General features: G+C 35.2%; 2 protein-coding genes across 11 annotated transcripts; one reads left to right on the forward strand and one right to left on the reverse strand.

Moving 5' to 3' along the window:
* The first annotated feature begins 5,035 nt into the window (after positions 1 to 5,035).
* On the forward strand, positions 5,036 to 8,987 carry LOC130943692 (G-type lectin S-receptor-like serine/threonine-protein kinase At4g27290). 4 transcript variants are annotated; one of them, XM_057871689.1, is made up of 8 exons: positions 5,036 to 5,145; positions 5,277 to 6,565; positions 6,702 to 6,842; positions 7,299 to 7,459; positions 7,701 to 7,911; positions 8,013 to 8,250; positions 8,345 to 8,495; positions 8,597 to 8,987. In XM_057871689.1, the coding sequence occupies exons 2-8, from the start codon at positions 5,314 to 5,316 to the stop codon at positions 8,900 to 8,902; spliced, it is 2,460 nt and encodes an 819-aa protein (XP_057727672.1). In that variant the 5' UTR covers positions 5,036 to 5,145; positions 5,277 to 5,313; the 3' UTR covers positions 8,903 to 8,987. The 4 variants fall into 4 exon arrangements, with proteins under 4 accessions (XP_057727672.1, XP_057727673.1, XP_057727670.1 ...); XM_057871690.1 differs by having other exon boundaries at positions 5,088 to 5,214; positions 5,710 to 6,565; XM_057871687.1 differs by having other exon boundaries at positions 5,088 to 6,565.
* Positions 8,988 to 9,436: 449 nt separating this feature from the next.
* LOC130944282 (G-type lectin S-receptor-like serine/threonine-protein kinase SD1-1) lies at positions 9,437 to 17,180 on the reverse strand. Of its 7 annotated transcripts, none has more exons than XR_009072016.1 (7): positions 11,847 to 16,602; positions 11,632 to 11,759; positions 11,246 to 11,456; positions 10,697 to 10,934; positions 10,269 to 10,419; positions 9,881 to 10,181; positions 9,437 to 9,667 (listed from the first exon to the last, which is right to left on the reverse strand). XR_009072016.1 is itself a non-coding variant. In XM_057872546.1 (7 exons), the coding sequence occupies exons 3-7, from the start codon at positions 11,752 to 11,754 to the stop codon at positions 10,134 to 10,136; spliced, it is 771 nt and encodes a 256-aa protein (XP_057728529.1). In that variant the 5' UTR covers positions 11,755 to 11,759; positions 11,850 to 11,905; positions 16,945 to 17,180; the 3' UTR covers positions 9,719 to 10,133. The 7 variants fall into 7 exon arrangements, 6 of the variants coding, with proteins under 6 accessions (XP_057728525.1, XP_057728529.1, XP_057728526.1 ...); XM_057872546.1 differs by lacking the exon at positions 9,437 to 9,667 and adding an exon at positions 16,945 to 17,180 and having other exon boundaries at positions 9,719 to 10,181; positions 11,850 to 11,905; XM_057872543.1 differs by lacking the exon at positions 9,437 to 9,667 and adding an exon at positions 16,945 to 17,081 and having other exon boundaries at positions 9,719 to 10,181; positions 11,847 to 16,087.
* Positions 17,181 to 18,900: the final 1,720 nt, after the last annotated feature.

The following is an 18,900-nucleotide window of genomic DNA, read 5'->3' on the forward strand; positions in this document are numbered from 1 at the left end:
AAAAAAACCTAATAAGTTGTCTCTATGACACAGATATAATGTCACACACACTCTTTTTTTTTGTGGGTCCAATGAATCAACAATTGTATACTCTAATTAATTCTTTCCTATCCAAAAACCATCAACATAAACTATTAATACATTGACACCTATTATTCTACACATGTAAAAACAATTTCCTTTCTACACCATAGAATCTACCTTAATAAAATTGTTAGTTTAAAATGATTTAATATGGCTTTTAAATTTATAACCATTAAAATTAAAACAATCTAATAATACACAGTAGTGGTATATATATGGGAAACGTATCCGGATACTTATTTCTATTTTCATGAGCACATGCATGACTATTCTTTCTCCAGTTTTGGTTGAGGTCAACTGTGACCCATAATTTTCTTGTTGCCCAATGACTAAATTACTAACCTAGTGGAAAATAATCAAATATATAACATCGGTCAAATTTAATCGAAAATAAAATAATAAATTAATATCAATCAACATTTCCCTGGTTGACCGGAACTCTCAAGTTTTTCTTCCTTGTCCGTAGTACATAGCCTTTCTATACAATAATTTAGTGAGAAACATGTTTTCACATGGAATGGAATAATATCGGAAGAATTCTAACTGGCCAATATTTTTTTAGTTTTGTCTTATATTTAAATTAATATTAATTTTTTTGGATTTTTTTTATAATATTTTTTAAATTGATAGATCAATGATTAAATTATTACAAAATTTTATTTAAGAATTAGTTACTGACTATTAGATTATTACAATATTACATATACAAAGTAAAATTTAAATCTCAACTCTTAATATGAATCATCTAACATTTTTCTTTCAATAAATATTTTTTTTCCTATTTTAATGAAAAATCTTCCTAAAGTTTACTTGGTTGAAACTTAAAGTTAATCGTTTATGTCTCGGTGAAAACAAAAAAAAAGATTATTAAGAGATAATAGAATATTTTTAATAGAGTATTTTTAGAGTATTATTTTTTATGTTTTTAAAAAATGAATTAATGAAATGAAATCAATACTTTAAAAATATCAGATATGATATCACTTTAACGAAAAACTAATAAAATTTTACTGTTTATATAATTATATTGATAAAATAATTAAAAATAATATAAAATTTTAACTAAACTAAGACTTTAATATTGAAAGGATAAATTTTATTTTTAATTTTAAATTATTATTTATGACATATAATTTTACAAATATTTATACCAACTCGTAAGACTTAAAATAAAACTGAAATTAGATGTAGCATTAGAGATGCTCTAATAAATAATAATATAGAATATATAGGGCAATTTACGTTTTTAAATTGTTTGAACCCCAAATTTACGCAAATGCATTGTTTTAAAAATGGTTACGCAATTACGTTGTTTCACTATATTATATAAACTGCTACTGGCAGTAGCGGTTTATAATTGCACAGAAATCGCTAGAGTCAGCAGCGGATTCTGTTGATTTATGGTTCTTCATAAACCGCTGCTGCCAGCAGCGGTTTATGTTTGTTGAAATGCGTGCGTAAACCGCTGGTGGCCATAGCGGTTTACGTGTATTCTGCGTCATTGGGTTCCCTATATAAACCATAGAGGGGCCAAATGTGGATAGATAGAGTGTTATTCACAAATGGATGGGGAGGATAGTTTTGTGGCTCTGGTCCATTGCTCTGGAAAAATTCAAAAGAGCAAACGCCACGGTGTGAAATTCACAGATAGAGAACCGGTTAGTATTTTTATTCGATCTTCAAGCACATTGGCAGAGATTAAGCTCAGCATACTACAGAAGCTCGGTACCTGTGGTACGAAGCAGGTTAAAAAGTTGTTTTACAAGATTCCCATTACCGTTGTGTCAACCGTTGTGTGGTTTGAGACCCTTGTGATAGGGTCGGATGAAGACCTGCAGGTCTTGTTTCACTGCAGGCGTAGTTTTCCAGAGGTGAGGATACCTGAGATGTTTGCGAAGTTGGAAGATCGTGTGGATAGCTCTGGGGCATCAGCACTGGGTCCTCAGTCGACCACACGGGGCGGTGCATCGACATCACTGCCTGTGGTAGCAGCGGTAGTTCTACCTCCCGAGCCAGAACGTGCTGAGGTTGAGTTTGAGGTTGGACCGGATCAAGTTGAGAATGCGCTTTGTGATGATGATTCCGATGAGGAGCCGCTCGATATTGGTGGGGACAGTGAAGATGATATACCAATAGGTGCAGCCCATGGAGGCCATCGGTCAACACCAGAATGTTGAGGCAACATTCGATGGACAGGGTATGCATGATGGGACAGGTTTGACTGAATTTCAGATTGGCCAATCGTTCCAGAGTAAGGAGGAAGCTGTGCTGAGCGTGAAAGATTACAGTATTCGGCGTGGAGTTGAGTACAGGGTTATGGAGTCAGACAGTCTAAAATACCAAGGGAGATGCAAGGAGTTCGGTAACGGATGCACGTGGTTGATCCGGATAGTCATGCGAAAAAGGAAGAACACATGGGAAGTTAGGAGGTACAACGAACAACACACGTGTATGGCCACATCGATTTCGAGCGACCACAGGCAGCTTGATTATCATGTGATTTGTGCAAGAATCTTTCCATTGGTTAGAGCTGATGCGTCGGTATCGATTAAGGTGTTGCAAGAGGCAACAGAGGCAACATATGGTTTCAAGCCAAGTTATCGGAAGGTGTAGTTGGCAAAGCAGAAGGCAGTAGCACAGATCTACGGCGATTGGGAGGAGTCATATGCGGATCTGCCCCGATGGATCCTTGGGGTCACGTTCACCATGGACGGTTCCATTGCTCTGCCGAAGACTTCCCCGGTTAGAGTGGGTGACCAGGTTGATGAAGAAAGAGTCTACTTTCATCGCATGTTTTGGACATTCCCTCCATGTGTTGAGGCATTCCGCCACTGTAAGCCACTCGTCAGTATCGATGGGACACACTTGTATGGTAAGTATGGAGGGACATTGTTGTTGGCGATTGCTCAGGATGGGAATTCGAATATTTTGCCTGTTGCATTTGCACTAGTGGAGGGGAAAAATGCTGAGTCTTGGTCATATTTTCTGTCCAACTCTGTAGCAACTGGAGGGGACCCGCAAGGTTAGTCACATTTCTGTTTGCTACCCGACACATACATCGGTACAACCAAGCCAACGCAGCCGAACCCCAGCTATATCGCCCCATCTCATCAAGGTTCGCCACAAATGGCAACCACCATATATGTACCCGGTTCGCACTCTTGTCCCCAAATAACTGAGTAGATAAAAGCATCATGATGTAGGCACGTGCGTAGATGCGAACTGTCTCCTCGTTCGCATCTGGTGGTAGCACACTAAACCTCTCGTGGAACCATATAAAGTGGACCGTCATCTGCTTGACCTTATTCGGTGGTGGCAGCTCACCGAATAGGTCCTGAAACCACTCCCAGGCTGGTCGACCACCCTCAATGTATGTTTCAAACTCACCTAGGCAACCACTCACAGCCTCCCCATCGACAGGCAACCCAAGCTGAAAAGCCACGTCCTGCAATGTCACTGTGCACTCTCCAAAAGGCATGTGGAACGTGTGCGTCTCAGGACGCCACCTCTCAACGAACGCACTAACCAATGGCTCATCCAACCAGAACCAATGGCTGTTTAGCCTGGCCAAATGGTACAATCCAGCCCTCTCTAAATACGGGATGATCCTATCATGCATGGGCATATTCTGTTGCCGTCTCACACTGTATATACACCTATTGGGCTGCAAAAAATAGCACAATAAATGCAGGATACAATTAAATTCTCCAATCCATAACGAAATTCCCTATCTAATAATAACACATATCTTAAAAATGTCAACAAATTTTTGACCGGTAAACAAATTAATCCCTAAAACCTATAAATTAGTAGTCAATAAACTAGCGAAATTAATTTGTAAAATACTTACTACAATAGCACAAATGACAACAAACTTAACTTATTAGATAACACCCACAGTTATAAAAGTATTACAAATCTTAAACAATAAAATTCCAAAAAAAAAAATTCTTTATATTCTAACCTTCATACTATTTTTAAAACTAAAAGGGACTAATCTATAAAATCCGTATATGCTTGCATTCATATCATTTTTCTAGCTAAAAAATTGCTAAGCCTAAAAAAAATACCAAAATAATTAACTAACCTCGTCACCAATGGAACCGGCAACATGCGCAACACCGTTTAGTCGGTACATGCTCCTTCTGTCTTCTGCCATGATATCCCGCCGGAAGTCGCAGCTCAAATACCTCGGACCCCCTCTCAACTTGCTCTGACCTCTCTCTAGAATTTCCTCTCCCAACCTCCAATTGCATAATCCGCGGCTGGCTCAGCGGTTTATATAGTCATGCATACTTAACGTAAACCGCTATAGCCTCTAGCGGTTTACGCACACATCCCCACGCACATAAACCGCTGCTGTCAGCAGCGGTTTATGACCAACTTCTCTCACATATAAACCCCGATGGGCTGCCGCGGTTTTTATGCTGCACTTTTTGAACAAAATCCGCTGCTGGCTCTAGTGGTTTCTGTGCAATTATAAACCGCTACTGCCAGTAGCGGTTTATATAATATAGTGAAATAACGTAATTGCGTAACCATTTTTAAAACAATGCATTTGCGTAAATTTGAGGTTGAAACAATTTAAAAACGTAAATTGCCCGAATATATACAAGATCTCAGTTTCGGAGTTGAGAGTAATACATGATACACTAACTTGATAAGAGAACTTCTTAAGATTTAAATATCCAATCTTGTGGATAAAGTTCGCTGATGACGTAGTAAATTCTTGCAAGACTAACTTTAAGTAAAATAAAAGTTACGCAAAAAAGGTCAAGCTCAAATACCTTAAATTGAAAATAGTACCAACATTTCAACGCATACGTGGTTGATATAATTAAATTTCATGAGTATCCGACTATATTTTTCTATAAGTTACTTGTACATAAATAGTTAGGTCTAAAAATTACAAAATGGGAGCGGTAAATAAGCATACCCATGGATATTTATTATTTTTATGTATGAACTTGGAAGTATAAACATAATTTCGTTAGAAAGTTTTACACTATCAACACATCAAGAAGCTTCCATTCTCTACTTTCCATGTCCAAAGAAGATTGTGTAAGTTGTTCTCTCTAGAAGGAATTCATGTCTGAAAGCTAACTCACATAAATGTCAATCTTTTACAAGGTATGGCCGTGATATCTTATTATAGTATACAGTCACTTAACTCTTTTTCTGCTTTTTCATAGATATTATTGACACTGTCAAGAAGAATATAAACAATTGATGGAAGCCTTTAGCCTTCTCCTGTTATGCTTCTCTCTGCTGAATTTAATAGCATTTTGTGCTCCAAGAGACACAATTAACACACTGCAATCTATCGGTGATGGTGAGACATTAGTTTCAGCAGATGAAACCTTTGCATTGGGATTCTTCAGCCCTGGAACTTCCAAGAACCGTTATGTTGGAATTTGGTATAACAAAGATCCAACAAAGGCAATAGTATGGGTTGCAAACCGAGAAAAACCCCTCACTGACTCCTCAGGGGTTTTGAAGGTCAATACCACCGGAATTCTAGTCCTTCTTGATAGTAATAATAGTCTTATCTGGTCATCCAACACGACAGGATCGGCACGAAATCCGGTTGCAAAGCTTTTGAATTCTGGAAATTTTGTTGTGCAGGATGACAGCAATAGCGACACGGAAGATTTTGTGTGGCAAAGTTTTGACTATCCAGGCGACATAATCTTGCCTGGACAGAAGTTGGGAAGAAACTTTGCTACAGGACTAAATCGGAGGACAACATCATGGAAAAGCTCTGATGATCCTTCTCCAGGTAGCTTTAGCTATCAAGTCGAGATTGATGGATATCCGCAATTAGTATTAAGGGAAGGCACAACAAAAAGATTTCGTTTTGGATCATGGAATGGTATTCAGTTTAGTGGGGGACCACAGTTGAAAAATGACTCTGTATTTAGATTTAGCATAATTTCTGATGAGGAAGAAGTATACAGTGTATTTTGGCTTGTTGATAGTTCAGTGCATCAAAGGGTTCAGATAACATCCAACGGATTCTCCCAGCGGGCGAGTTGGAGTGGTGGAAATACAGGTTGGACCAAAATTTCGCACTTACCGGTGGATTACTGTGATTACTATGGAAACTGTGGAGCATATGCTAGTTGTGATACAAACAAGTTTCCCATGTGTAATTGCTTGGATGGATTTGTGCAGAATACAACTGATTCATCAAGTGGTTGTGTTAGGAGAACTTCATTGAGTTGCAATCATTCGGATGGGTTTGTGAAGTTTTCGGGGCTAAAGTTACCAGACACTGAAGGGACACGGTTTAATAGAAGCATGAGACTTGAGGATTGTAGGATCTTGTGCTGGAACGATTGCTCTTGTATGGCTTATGCAGCTTTGGATGTCAGCAAAGGGCCAAATGGTTGTTTACTTTGGTTTGGTAATCTGATAGATATGAAAGTGACGAGTGCATCTGATGAAGATATTTATATAAAGATGGCAGGGAAAGAAGTAGGTACTATACTTTGGAATTTTTCTTCCCTTTTACATTTTTTCCCCTTAACTATTTGCTTCATACTTTTTTATTTCTCACTATTTCCTCTGTTTTTTAAATTTTCTATTATTATTTTTTTTAAATGAACATTTTGCAGAAGCAATTGAACAAAATAGATCAACTAAGTCCAAGAAACGGAAGCAAAAGATTATCATTGCCGTAAGCTGTGTGTTATCTTTTGGAATTTTGATCCTATGCTTGGCCTTCATCATCTATGGATGGAAGAAGCATCACAAAGGTAATTAAGCAATCTTAATTATGTCATTCTTGGATTCTTATATATATTATCCAAACTGTTAGTTACAGATTAGGATAAGTTTAACCTATGATCAAGACCTATGTTCTTTGTCCAAGAAGCTTAACTTTGGTTTGTCACATGACAAAATTATCTTGTCCCCATGGTTTCGTTATATCTCTCATTTGAAATGTGGTTAATCTGTAATAACTAATAAGCATCATCCACCCTATATAAAAATCTCAACAGAGAACTAACTAACTAGTAATGTTAATCACTAATGGTAGTCTTGCACTTGTTGACAATGGTAGAAAAGTAATGTTGGTAGTTCTATTTACATCTATCATATATTTTTTTTTAAATTATTGGGAAAGAGCAGAAGTTATCATAGCATGGAACAATGAGCTTATTAGACATTTTTGTTTCTTTTTCTTTAATTCATTACATGCTACTTTGTAGGAAAGATAAAAGAAGAAACAGAATCAGGTGCAATAAATAGTCACCATGATGAGGATGATCTGGAACTGCCCTTATTTGATATGTGCACAATTACTTCTGCAACAAGTAATTTTTCAAGTGACAATATACTAGGGACAGGTGGTTTTGGATCAGTTTATAAGGTAATCAAATGGAAAAAAAAAAGTATGATCCCTTAGTCTAGAATGCATAATATTCTTGATCAAGTTTGTTCTTGTCAATACGTAGCAGATCTCACCTTTGTATAGTAAGACAAAAGAAAAAAAAATCTTACAACTAGATTATTCAATACTTCAATAACTCTGCCGAAATGATAAAATTGAAGCAAATATATGTCAAGTTAAATATGTATATTTTGTAGCTTACAATGGTTGCAATTTCTAGGGTATCTTGGAAAATGGACGAGAAATAGCTGTCAAGAGACTTTCACAAAATTCAAGCCAAGGACTCCAAGAGTTCAAAAATGAAGTTATGCATATTGCCAAACTTCAGCACAGAAATTTAGTGAAGCTATTAGGGTATTGCATTCAAGCTGGGGAGAGAATATTGATTTATGAATTTATGCGCAACAAAAGCTTGGACTTCTTTATATTTGGTTTGATTCCCTTGGACCATGCTCTTCCTTTTATTAACAAAGATTACATATGGTTCAGAATCTCATCAGAAAATTAGTCCAACTCATTTTCTTTTAAACAGATTGTGAGAAGGGAAAGCTTCTAGACTGGCCAAAGCGTTTTCTTATTATTAATGGAATTGTTAGGGGTCTTCTCTATCTTCATCAAGATTCAAGACATAGAATAGTTCATAGAGATCTTAAGGCTGGAAATATTTTGTTAGATGACGAATTGAATCCTAGAATTTCAGACTTTGGACTAGCAAGAAGCTTTGTAGGAAATGAAAACCAAGCAAATACAAGGCACATTGTTGGAACTTAGTAAGTGGCTAATTACATGACATGTAGAGAGGAATATAAAATGAAAGTAATAGCTTTTTCTTGATTCAAATTTGTTTGTTAATCTTTTGCACAGCGGCTATCTGTCACCGGAGTACATAGTTGATGGGATATACTCAACAAAATCTGATGTCTACAGCTTCGGAGTACTGGTGTTAGAGATAGTTAGCGGGAAGAGAAATAGAGGATTCATCCATATTGATCACAATTTTAATCTGCTTGGGCATGTAAGCATAAGTGTTTTGTTTGTCCTCCATATTCATTTATAGTTTCCAACCAAATAGCATCATCCTAATTTATGTACTTATTGAAATATATACAAATGCAGGCATGGACACTTTTCTCGGAAGGCAAGTGCTTACAAATAGTTGATTCATCTATCAAAGACTCAATTGATTTGCCAGAAGTCCTAAGATCAATCCATGTTGGTCTGCTATGCGTGCAACGAAATTCAGAAGATCGGCCAAGCATGTCGTGTGTGCTTACGATGCTGAGTAGTGAATGGGCATTGCCTCATCCAAAGAAGCCAGGGTTCTTTGTTGAGAGAGATGTGGTTGGTAACCGTTCTTCATCAAGCAACAATAAAATACTATCTGTTAATAATCTGACAGTTACTCAGGTCTGTCCCCGATAGATTTTGATTCAAAATTAATAAGTTCATAGATTATCACAATGATAAGCCAATTCAATATAATAGTAAATAAATATACAGAAGTGTTTAGTCCTTTTATATGATGCATTGATTTCGTTATAATCTATTTATTTTTCATTATCTAGGCGTTATATATTTAGTTATTTACATAGTTTTATCGTACTAAAAATATTATAAAATCTAAGTAAACTCATATATCTTGATTTTTAGTTTTTTCTTGCCGCTGATTTAAATTTAGTTAAAATTGAAAAGAAATATACTTTATTTCATAATAAATTGACATCTACAATAAAATGTTAATATCACAAAATTATAAGCAATCTTCATTACCAATATATAAAATGACTTTGGTATCAATTTTTATATGATATAAATATATGCTTTAAAAAAGTTTACATTAAATGTCAATAATAAAATTTTTACAGAATTTATAAATGTGAAGTAATTCTTTTTTTTAAAATTAGTTTGTAAGGTAAATTAGACCCACTCAATTCTAATATGATATTAGAGTTTAACTTATCTAATGTAATTGGGACACCTACTTATTAATAGACAAGTGCTGAAGTGGACTAGAAGAGATTATATGTAGATTGTTTTATTTCTCTTTATAATAATTGAAAACAGATTTAGAAGAATTGCATTCATGAAGACTATATATATTTCAACACAAGTCTCTTGATCATCTTATTTTCGGAACCCACATTTGCTTTGAGCACGTGAGAGCTGGTTGGCCGTTTGTTGCAGTAACTGTTTGAAAGAAGCAATATTCATAGTAGTATACTAAGTTAACTTGTGCAGTAGTAAGTTTATACAAATAACAATATATATAATTTATACAAATAACAATATATATAATTAATAACTACATAAAAAATTTTAAAATATAATTAAATGGATGTCAAAATTATCCTAACTTTATAATTAATTATAACATTGGTTATCAAATTTGAATAATTTTACCTATCTAACCTCCAATATGCTGTCTGTGACATCATTGATTGAGCATGTTCTGTTATTACTTGGAGAAGAATTTTCATCAATCATTTCTCTTTCTGTGAAGAACCCAGGCATTTTAGGTGGAGGTAGTGTGGATTCACTACTCAACATTTGAACAACAGATGACATAATGGACTTTTTTGCACACAAAGCAGTCCCACATGAATTGATCTTAGCATCGAAGATAAATTTGATGTATCTTTTATTCGAGCATAAATTATTTCGTACAATCGTACCCTTTGTCTTCCATAAATAGTTTCCATGCCTGCATATATATATTTTGCAAAGCTTGTGGTTAAGATTAGAAGCATATATAACAGAAGTGATTACTAGAATTCAGTTACACACTTACATGTCCTAGAAGATTAAAGTTATGATCTTGATGAGTGAATCCTCTATTTCTATTCCCACTCACTATTTCTAACACCAATACACCAAAACTGAATACATCGGATTTAGTTGAGTAAACTCCATCAATTATATACTCGGGTGATAAATATCCGCTGCGCATGCCCAACCAAAGGAAAAAGAAAAAGAAAGAAAAAGGGTTAAAAAACAAAAAACCTATAGTCAAGTCATCATACATACCCATATTATTAATAAAGTGGAAACTCACGTGCAGTCGATTTCATGTGAAGTTGATACTTGAGAGTCGTTAGATGATTTGACTGATTTGACTAAATTTTTATCTAACGGCTCTCAGATATCAACTTCATGTGAAGTTGACTTCACTTGAGTTTTCACCTATTAATAATCAGCAAAAAAGCATAAGAAACTTACTAAGTTCCAACAACATGCCGAGTGTTTGCTTTAGTTTCGTTCCCTCCGAAACTTCTAGCTAGTCCAAAGTCTGAAATCTTTGGATTCATTTCACCGTCTAACAAAACATTGGCAGCTTTGAGATCTCTATGAACTATTCTATGTCTTGAATCTTGATGAAGATAAAGAAGACCTCGAGCAATCCCATTGATAATGTCAAAGCGCATTGTCCAATCTAGTAACATGCTCTTCTTTTCATCTGTTCAAAAGGTAGCCAATGATATATCTTTCTTGTGGTAAGACTGTAAACTTAAGTTGAGAAGCAATTCTTTAGTGTATGGATTAACACATCATCTCAAATTTAATAAGAAATCACTAGTTGAAAATCTGTTTGCATATAATTTCTGTAGATAAAAGATATTAATAACTAACAAGTGTTGAAAAGAAAATTAATATATTGTGGTCTATTCATTTTTGTATATTTTCAAACAAAAAAAAAAATTACATTCACCAAGTTAGAGTACAGTTGCAACTGAATTGAAAGATCATAAAGGTTTTCTGAAATCAAACCAAATATGAAGTAATCCAAGCTTTTGTTAAGCATAAATTCATAGACTAGCAATCTTTCTTCTGCATAAACGCAACATCCTAGGAGTTTCACTAAATTTCTGTGCTGAAGTTTGGCAATATGCATAACTTCATTTTTGAACTCTTGGATTCCTTGGCTTGAATTCTGTAAGAGTCTCTTAACTGCTATTTCTTTTCCATCCTTTAATACACCCTGAAAGTTGTAACAACACAGACCATGTAACGTTTTCATATGTAATCATTTATATTTTAATTTCCTTTTTTGGGCATAATTTTCCAGTCCCAAAAATACCCCTAATATAACCCCATAGGCAAAAGATTATGATTCTCTATAGCTTTGTAAAACAAAGGTAAAATGGTTCCATTACCTTATATACCGAACCAAAGCCACCTTTTCCCAAAATATTATCAGTTGAAAAATTATTTGTTGCCGAAGAAATTGTGGACATATCAAACAAAGACAATTGTAGATCTTCCTCATAGTCATTCATTACACCTGCATAAGTTGTATCATATGTGATATGTAAATGCAATACATGCTCTGTTTCTCCACATTACTTAAATAATATAGGAGTTACTTAACTACCTTTTCTTCGTATCTTCCATCTAAAGACGATAAAGGCCAAGCATATAATTAAAACACTACAAGATAACGCACAACATTGAGACAACCTTATCCGAAAGTATAGCCACATCATGACACCATAAGTTTAATAACTTGCACAAATAGATAGCAAGAACAAAGCTAAAAATCAAGCTATCTGAGCAAAGTTGCAGGAAAGAACTTAAGCACTTTAACTATACAATATCACATCCAGATACAAATTGAACCCAATGCATAAAGAAAAACATTTTGCAGATATTATGCAACGATCAAATGTTGTATATTTTTTTTTAATATTCACATATACAATGTAGCAAAAGGAATCGATATGAAGCACCATCAATCACAAAGAACAGATTGCATAATTAGATTGATATGAAATTTTTCAAAAGCACACTACAAACTCTAATTGGAGTCCAAATAACATAGCCAAAAGTGTAAAACATATAGAGTAACACAAATTCTAACAATACACCCAAAACATAAAACAATAATTAAAAAGCAGTCATATGAGATTCTAAGAGTTCGAGTACAGTTATGTGGTGGATAAGGATGAGAAAGGAGAGAGGCAAGGTGAAGAATTAAGCAGAATATACATGGCCATATTCCAAACTTATAGACAAACATAACCAACACATCAAACCAAGCATGCAAGATATAGCCAGCAAAACATTTTCAAATCATATTATGCATATTAACCTTAAATGTCAGGTGATAAGAGATAGGAAGGTTAAACAGAAGGAAGGAATTTAATCGATCTACAAGGTTCTTTAAGGGCATTGTGAAAACAGCATATTAGTATGAATAGTTCTGCTTACTCAAACATAGCATTGATAAACAAACAAAATGCCATTAGTTGGGAAACAATGCCACCAATCTAGCAAAGTTTCGAATTTCATTACACAACCACCATTACAATGCAGCGCACTCAGGGAGTAATAGAACCACAGATTTAGTGAAACTCAAGAATATCGACAGGTGACAACATATTCCAATTAGTTGCAATCCTGAGCAACTTGAAACCAGCAAAGTGATGTCTCAAAAAGGTCATACAACATAGGATCAGTTAAGCAGCAGACTAGTGAATCAATGTGACTGCCTCAGAAATTCGATCATGTTAAGAACTTTGCAAAGCCTATATATCTTTGGAAGAAAAATGGTTGATACAATTTAAAATAAATTGTACTTAGATCATGATGTGCAAATTTAAAGAATAATAGTACAACTGATATCAAACCCTTAACGTATGAAGAAATATCAACCTAAGATGTGGGCTATGAACCAAGGCAAAGTACTAGTAGTAAAACAGTCGATTTTCAGAATTTCTAACAGACAATATTCAAAATACACTGTGATTGTTACCAAGGGAAAATTTGGTCAAAAAGGAACAACTTAACACAAAACCCTTAATGCAGAGACTCTTTAATCAATTAAAATCCTTATTGGACAAACAAAGTAGAATCTGCGACATAGTTAGATAATCAACAAAACTAATGGGATAATAAAAATTTGATTCTGCAAATGAAACAAAAACAGAAAAAGAAAAACCTCCTTTTTTTTGAAACCATCAGTAGGAAGGAGTAACTTAATACAGAGCCAGCTACTAAATATCACTAGAATTCAAAACTACATAACAAAAACAACAATCCTATCAGCCAAGATGATCCAGCCAAAAGTACAAAACTAATTTATCTCACTGCCTTTCATTATTAAAACAAATGAATCAAAGCTCAACAGGCTGTAAAAGGACAAGCTGGTAAATTTATTACACTAGAGCACATAGTTTGCAATCACACAATCACCAGAAGCATATAAAGCATCTGCATCCATTAACCGATCATTTGAGAAAATTATATAGTAACAAAAATAGTTTATTGACAAAAACATTTATGATGCTTGGCATTACTTAAAATCCAAAGAAATCGTCGGTGTGTCACTACAAAGTAACACAACACAGCTTTCAAAATACGTACAAAAACATAATTGTAACTTTGTAAGGGCAAAGGCCATAGAGGTAAATAAAAAGATGTACTACCACAATTAAAACTACAGGCTAGGAACATTTTAAAGGGAAAAAAATGAAGAAACAAGCCAAATCCACAAACAATTTGGGCAGAGCAAAATAAAAATTCATGAGTATGAATAATAGACATAAAAAGTTTTGCATGTACAACAACAATTTAAACTAGAGAAAAGGAAAGAAAAAAAAACATAATTAGACACGGCATGTGAACAGATAAGCTAAACCCACAAATAAAGCAAAGCAAAATGAACATTCATCAGAAAATTATCAAAAATGTGCCACCCTAAAAATAGAAACACGATAATCCTATATATAAAAGAAACAGTCACGTAACACAAATTATATGATAAGCACAATACTTGATAGTTTTGCCATGTTAAAAACTAATTAGGTTTAAAAAAAACAATGTAAAAAAAAGAAAAATAAACAAGGCAAGGTCATTAAACATTTTTTTTTACTGAGAATGTGAATGCAATACTAAACTTTTTTTACATAAATCTTATAGTGCTGACTAGAGTAACTAACTTTTACGTTAAGCATCATATAATGGACCACCAATGAGATAATATTGAGTAAAAGTTAGAATAACATGCTGAAAGAGTTGGAACAACTTTTCTAGTCAATAAAATAATTAATTTTGAAGGGAAAAAATTCAGATGCTCAAGTGTGTCGCAAAAGTATTATACAGATCACAAGTTTATCATGACAAACTTCAATTCGAAATTATCAAGCCCTCATCGTATCAAAGAAATCAAAACATTTATTAATCCGCCATATATAACTACAAATCAGGCATATAATCTCCAACAACAACACAAGCAATTAAGAGTGTTTATTACCGCCTTTCAATAGAAATTTTTACAAGATAACAACCAAGATTCACCTAGTTACAATCACATCAGTCACCAATTCAGCAACAAATAATAAGATTAACTCCTATACAGCAGCAACAACCAATAACCTTATGGATCTCTCAAAAATAATTAACCAAAATCATTTACTTGTTAATTACTATAATAATCACTAATCAAATGACATGAATCAGCAAACAAGTATGTAATCAATGGCTAACACTCATAGGCAAGCTACAATTTATCACATTTAAAATAATCATCAAATGCTTCATAATCACCATGATCAGTCCACAAGCTTAGCAAACAAGTCTATAAAATTAGAAATCACATATAATCTAAGAGACGTATTCACTTAATAACATATAAACAAGAAGATTCTACCTGAGTGAAGCTCAAATGTGTTTTTTATACAACACTTATACTAAGTATAGAACTTTAGCACTCAATCTGGTTAACATCCAAATGTTAATATCAACTATGGAAATTTCAATGATCTTGGACAAAGACAACTTTCTCAAAGAAACTCATACTATGGATTTAGTTTCTTTAAAATCAATTATATATCTATCATCCGTATTATAGTTAGCAAACTTATTTAACATTTGTTTAACTAGAAACTAAATAAACACACATTTCAAACGGATCATAACAATTAAAGATCGAACAAAATCTATAACAATATAATGATTTAATGTCTTAAAGTTGATAAAATTGGGGCTAAATATCAATTCATATTATGTACCATTACTCAAAACATTCTATTTTCATGAAAAAATTTCACAAACTTTAAATCTATTAGAGAATAAGCCGAGATTGGGTACAAAGGGAAGGAAAAGAATCGCAAGAAGCGGCAGGAAAGGAAAAGAGTAGCAAGAAGCAGCAGAGGTCATATGATAACAACCAGATGACAACAACGACATAAAGGACAAGAATGATAATCCTATAGGCCTCTGATAGTGCCACAATTCGTACAAATAGGCGCGCTTCTATTTATACAATTGTGATCCTACCATAGGACACTTGCTCCATATTACACAGATTAAACCTAAGCTCTGATACCACTCTGTCATGACCCAAAATGAGTCATGACCGGCGCTCAGGAAAATAATCCTATAGCAAGCCTAACATAGTCAAATATAAGTTCAATAAGCAAATACAAATATTTTACAAGTTCTAAAATAAATAGTTATATATTTTTAACAAAAAAAATTAAAATAACTAAGAATGGTTGGTCCTGCCTGTGACATATGGAGCATATACTTCTAGGAATTCGACAAAGAATAGGTACTCATTGCAGACCGTTACTCTTGAATAGAAAATCTCACATAGTCAAATATTTGTTCCTGAAAAATATTTTTAGAAAAACGGGGTGAGTTTTGCAACTCAATGACCAGACAATACATCTATAATCAACATGAGACTATACAAACATTATCATCAAAGTAATTTTAATTAGAAAATAATAGTTGATAATAATAAGTGAATCAATAAGGGAGTTCTCATACAGAAATCAAATCAAAAGTCAACACCTGGGCGGCTCCACCTCTATGGGTAGCCCTTTCCTCTTGTGTGTCCTAACAGAATAACAGATCTAACGTGTGGCCTACACGTTAGGCTAGCAACACCCCTGCTAGCTGGAGTCTGAGTTAGATGCATCTAAGTTAACGTTATAACCGCCGTTAACTACGGTTTTCTAATGCGAGCCTCCTAAACTAATTCAAAACATATAATTTTGAATATAATCAATTCTTCAGTCTTTCAAACATACGAGATATCAAATCAAATTAAATCAAATAATACTTTCTCATCTAATCCTTTCCAATCATATTTTCTCAATTCTAAAGCATTTCAAATATATTTCACAATTCCAAAATAAGTGAGTACCAACAAAATTCCAATGCTTCAAAAATACATACTCGAGTAAAATTAAATGCTTTAAAATAATGTAGAACTTCTTTAAACATACATATAGTTTCACAAAAATATATAGTCTCATATAGTTTCACAAAAATATATAGTCTCATGTGCATATTAAAATGAGTTTAATAAGGATAAATATTTAGTTCTAACAAATCAATTAGTAAAACCAATTTAAAGTCTCTTGATAATAATCTTTGAAGTATAACTAAGTTCAAAACACTGTATATCAAAATAATTATAGACATAAAACCAAACAATTATAAATGTAAAGCCTACTCACGACGTAGTCCCAAGGGACCGAAGATACCAAACCCAGAGTGCCAAATTCAAGGTAAGGAGGATTGAAGTGGAATGGAACGAATGAGCGTAGAATTTGGACCGGAGTAGTGACAAGATGGAGCTGGCGATCGTTGAAACTATAATCCAAACGTGTCGACCTCTCAACCCGAAATTGCGGCAGCCGCAACCTCAGCTCCAAACCACTTTCTCAACAACCACAACGACTTGAACTTAAGGGAAACAAGTAGCGGCAGCACCGGTGGTGGTTTCGGCAACAACAGTGCCATACCCATTGACCAGAAACCCTGGCAGCGGCGACGGCAGAGGAACGGCGACCCCAGTGTGACTTCCCGGCGGCCAGAGGTGCGGTGGCGCTTGCAGCAGCGGCTAGCCACTCCAGCAACCCCTTGTACAAGCTCTCTTCCTCCGGCAGCGACCCAGACGGTGACGACTCTCCACGGATGGCGACGGGCCTTCGGCGGCGGTGAGCTTGTCGCAGCAGCTCCCCTGACGGCCAGCCCTCCAGCACGATGACAACAACATAAAGGCTTCCCTCTCTACTCGCGATCACCTCTTTCTCTTTCCTCCATCGCTGTTGATGACGGCGGCAACTGGCGGCAAGGTGTGGCGGGTTCGACGGCTCGGTGGGGAGGACAGCGGCAGGACAAGCAGCGGCGGTCCTCTCTTCTCCCTCGCAGCGCAGCTCTCCTCCATTCTTCTCTTCTTTGTTCATGCGATTTGTGTGTGTGTGTTGTGAGTTAGGAAAGGGGGTTTGGGGGGGTGACGGCTAGTGAGGGACTGAGGGTTGAGAGAGAGTGTTTTTGTGCGAATAGGGTTAGGGAAAAAGAAAAGGAAGAATGGCCCACAATTTTGTTTTATTATATATTTTTTTTTGAGTTATTACACTATTTGAATTTGATTTTATATAATGGATTATGTTTCGTTCACTCAGTACTATACAATTGTATTGTGTTCGGTTCACCATGAGTACTGTGTTTGGTTCATTCTGCACTATTCAAAACTCTTCTTCCTCACCTTCTACTGCTTCTTCACCAGAGAGAGAAGGAGGAAAAGACAAAAAAATATAGCAACAACAACAACAAAAGAATGATGATAGGGTTTCAGGGTTTAGGGTTTTTGGGTTCAGGGTTCAGTGTACAGGAGTTCAGTGTGTTTCAAACTTTTGGTTTGCCCCGTGTATTAATTTTGGCTCACCGTGTTCATGGTTGAGGGTTTAGGGTTTAAAGGTCTAGGATTTAGGGTTCAGGGTTTTAGGGGTTTAGGGTTTACGGTAGGGTTCAGGGTTCAGGGTTTAGGGTTTAAGGTTTAGGGTCTAACATTCAGGGTTCAGAGTTTAGTGTTCAGGGTTCGGGGTTCGGGTTCAGGGTTTAGGGCTTAGGGTTTAGTGTTCAGGTTCATTCTGCAGAAAGCTGTTTGAATTTAATTTTATATAATGGATTATGTTTCGTTCACTCAGTGCTATACAATTGTATTTTGTTCGGTTCACCATGAGTACTATGTTCGGTTTACCATGAGTACTGTGTTCGGTTCACTATGAGTACTGTGTTCGGTTCATTCTGCACTATTCAAAACTCTTCTTCCTTACCTTCTACTGCTTCTTCACCAGAGAGAGAATGAGGAAAAGACAAAAAAATACAGCAGCAACAACAACAAAAGAATGACGATAAGGAGAAAACTCGTGAAGAATAAGGAAAGTGAAAACGGAAGAGAAGGAGGAGAAGGAGGAACATGAAGAAGGAGAAGAAGAAGAAGAAGACGCTCCGTGCGTAAACGAGCGTGAAAAGAAGAAGAAGAAGAAGAAGTGTGGGGGGAAGAAGCGTTGGGCAAGAGCGATTTCGTGTGTGTTGGGCGCGTGTATTTCACGTTTCATTTAATGGTATTGGGTTTTTTTTGTATTGGGCCAACTTGGTTACATGGTTACATGGATGTGTAGCAT

Source organism: Arachis stenosperma, chromosome 8 (genome assembly GCF_014773155.1).
Source record: "Arachis stenosperma cultivar V10309 chromosome 8, arast.V10309.gnm1.PFL2, whole genome shotgun sequence".
NCBI classification, from domain to species: domain Eukaryota; kingdom Viridiplantae; phylum Streptophyta; class Magnoliopsida; order Fabales; family Fabaceae; genus Arachis; species Arachis stenosperma.